Source organism: Pygoscelis adeliae, unplaced genomic scaffold (genome assembly GCF_000699105.1).
Source record: "Pygoscelis adeliae isolate BGI_AS28 unplaced genomic scaffold, ASM69910v1 Scaffold803, whole genome shotgun sequence".
Classification (NCBI taxonomy): Eukaryota; Metazoa; Chordata; class Aves; order Sphenisciformes; family Spheniscidae; genus Pygoscelis; species Pygoscelis adeliae.
In genome coordinates this window covers 1326-2662 of record NW_008824537.1, presented here as the reverse complement: position 1 = coordinate 2662, position 1337 = coordinate 1326, and the positions used below count along the sequence as shown (strand labels likewise).

Below are 1337 nucleotides of genomic sequence, written 5' to 3'. Positions count from 1 at the left end.
GGCTGCGCCAGGGGCCGGGGCGCTGCGTTGCCGGCGAGCCATGGGGCAGGAGCGGAGATTTTGATGCCTCTCCCGGGAGTCCCCAGAGCCATGACTGCAACTGTGCAGACGCTGCGGTTCAAGCTGCTGCCGCACGAGCCAGGCCAGGAGTGGGGGCACAGCTGCCAGCAGGAAATCGAGCGTCGCTACCAGGTGGTGCCCTCAGTGGTGTGCGCCATGTGCTGCCTCTTCGGCATCATCTACTGCTTCTTCGGTGAGCCAGGCCAGCCTGGCGGCTGGTGGGGCAAGTGGGGAGAAGGGCAGGGGGAAGCTGGGGGAGTGCTGGCCATCCACCCCCTGACTGCGGTGGTCTCTCCACAGGCTACCGCTGCTTCAAGGCCGTCATGTTCCTGACGGGGCTGATGTTTGGCTCCATCATCATCTTCATGCTGTGCTACAAGGAGCGGGTGCTGGACACGCAGCTGAGCGTGGAGGCCTCGGTGGGCATCGGGCTGGGCATCGGGGTCCTGTGCGGGCTGGTCACCATGCTGGTGCGCAGCGTCGGCCTCTTCATGGTGGGGCTGCTCCTGGGGCTGCTGCTGGCAGTGTGGGGGTGATGGAGCGTTTCTCCCCCCCGCCGACGGTGTGGATCCCCATCGCGCTGCTCCTGGGCGTGGGGATGCTCTTCGCCGTCCTCACCCTGCAGTGGCAGCGCTTCTTCACCACCCTCTCCACTGCCGTCTTTGGCAGCGCCATCATGACCGTCACTGTCGACTACTTCATCGAGCTCTTCCTCCTGGTGCAGTACATTTACGAGCGCATCAAGGTGGCCCCCGCTCGCCCCGTATGCTGGTACAGCTGGGTCATCCTGGGCGTCTGGCCACTCCTCACCACGCTGGGTGTCCTGGTCCAATGGAAGGTCACGGCTGAGGGCTATTCCCACACCGAAGGTGCGTGGGGACTGGAGGAGATGGACGTGGCCTGGGGTGGGTGCAGGAGCTGGGGGGCCAGAGCGGGGGTTCCCAGTGCCTGGTTTGCATGCACAGATAAGGGGTTCGTTCGGGACTCTGCGGGGACATGGCATGGCAAGGGAAGGCCTGGGTGTGCAAAGCCATGGCTGGTTTGGGTGCGAGGAGGATTTCGGGGTGCTCCCTGGCGCTCACAGGCCCCTCTGCCCCGCAGTGATCATCAGCCGGCAGCAGCGCCGTGTGCAGCTGATGCGCATCAAGCAGCGGGAGGACCGAAAGGAGAAGAAGAAGAAGCGGAGACCCCACCACCCACCACCCCACCAGCACAAAGCCCACCCGCCCGAGCCTGCCTACCGCCGCAAGCCCAACCCTGTGCGCCGCTTCGATGGG

At 65.4% G+C, this 1337-nt stretch overlaps 1 protein-coding gene across 1 annotated transcript in view; it reads left to right on the top strand.

The window, feature by feature from the left end:
- Positions 1-63: 63 nt before the first annotated feature.
- Positions 64-1337, top strand: part of TMEM198 (transmembrane protein 198) — a 1956-nt gene continuing 682 nt past the window's right edge. Inside the window, 4 exon segments of the mRNA XM_009321610.1 lie at positions 64-253; positions 361-585; positions 588-929; positions 1162-1336. Of these exon segments, the coding sequence (XP_009319885.1) occupies positions 64-253; positions 361-585; positions 588-929; positions 1162-1336 (932 nt within the window).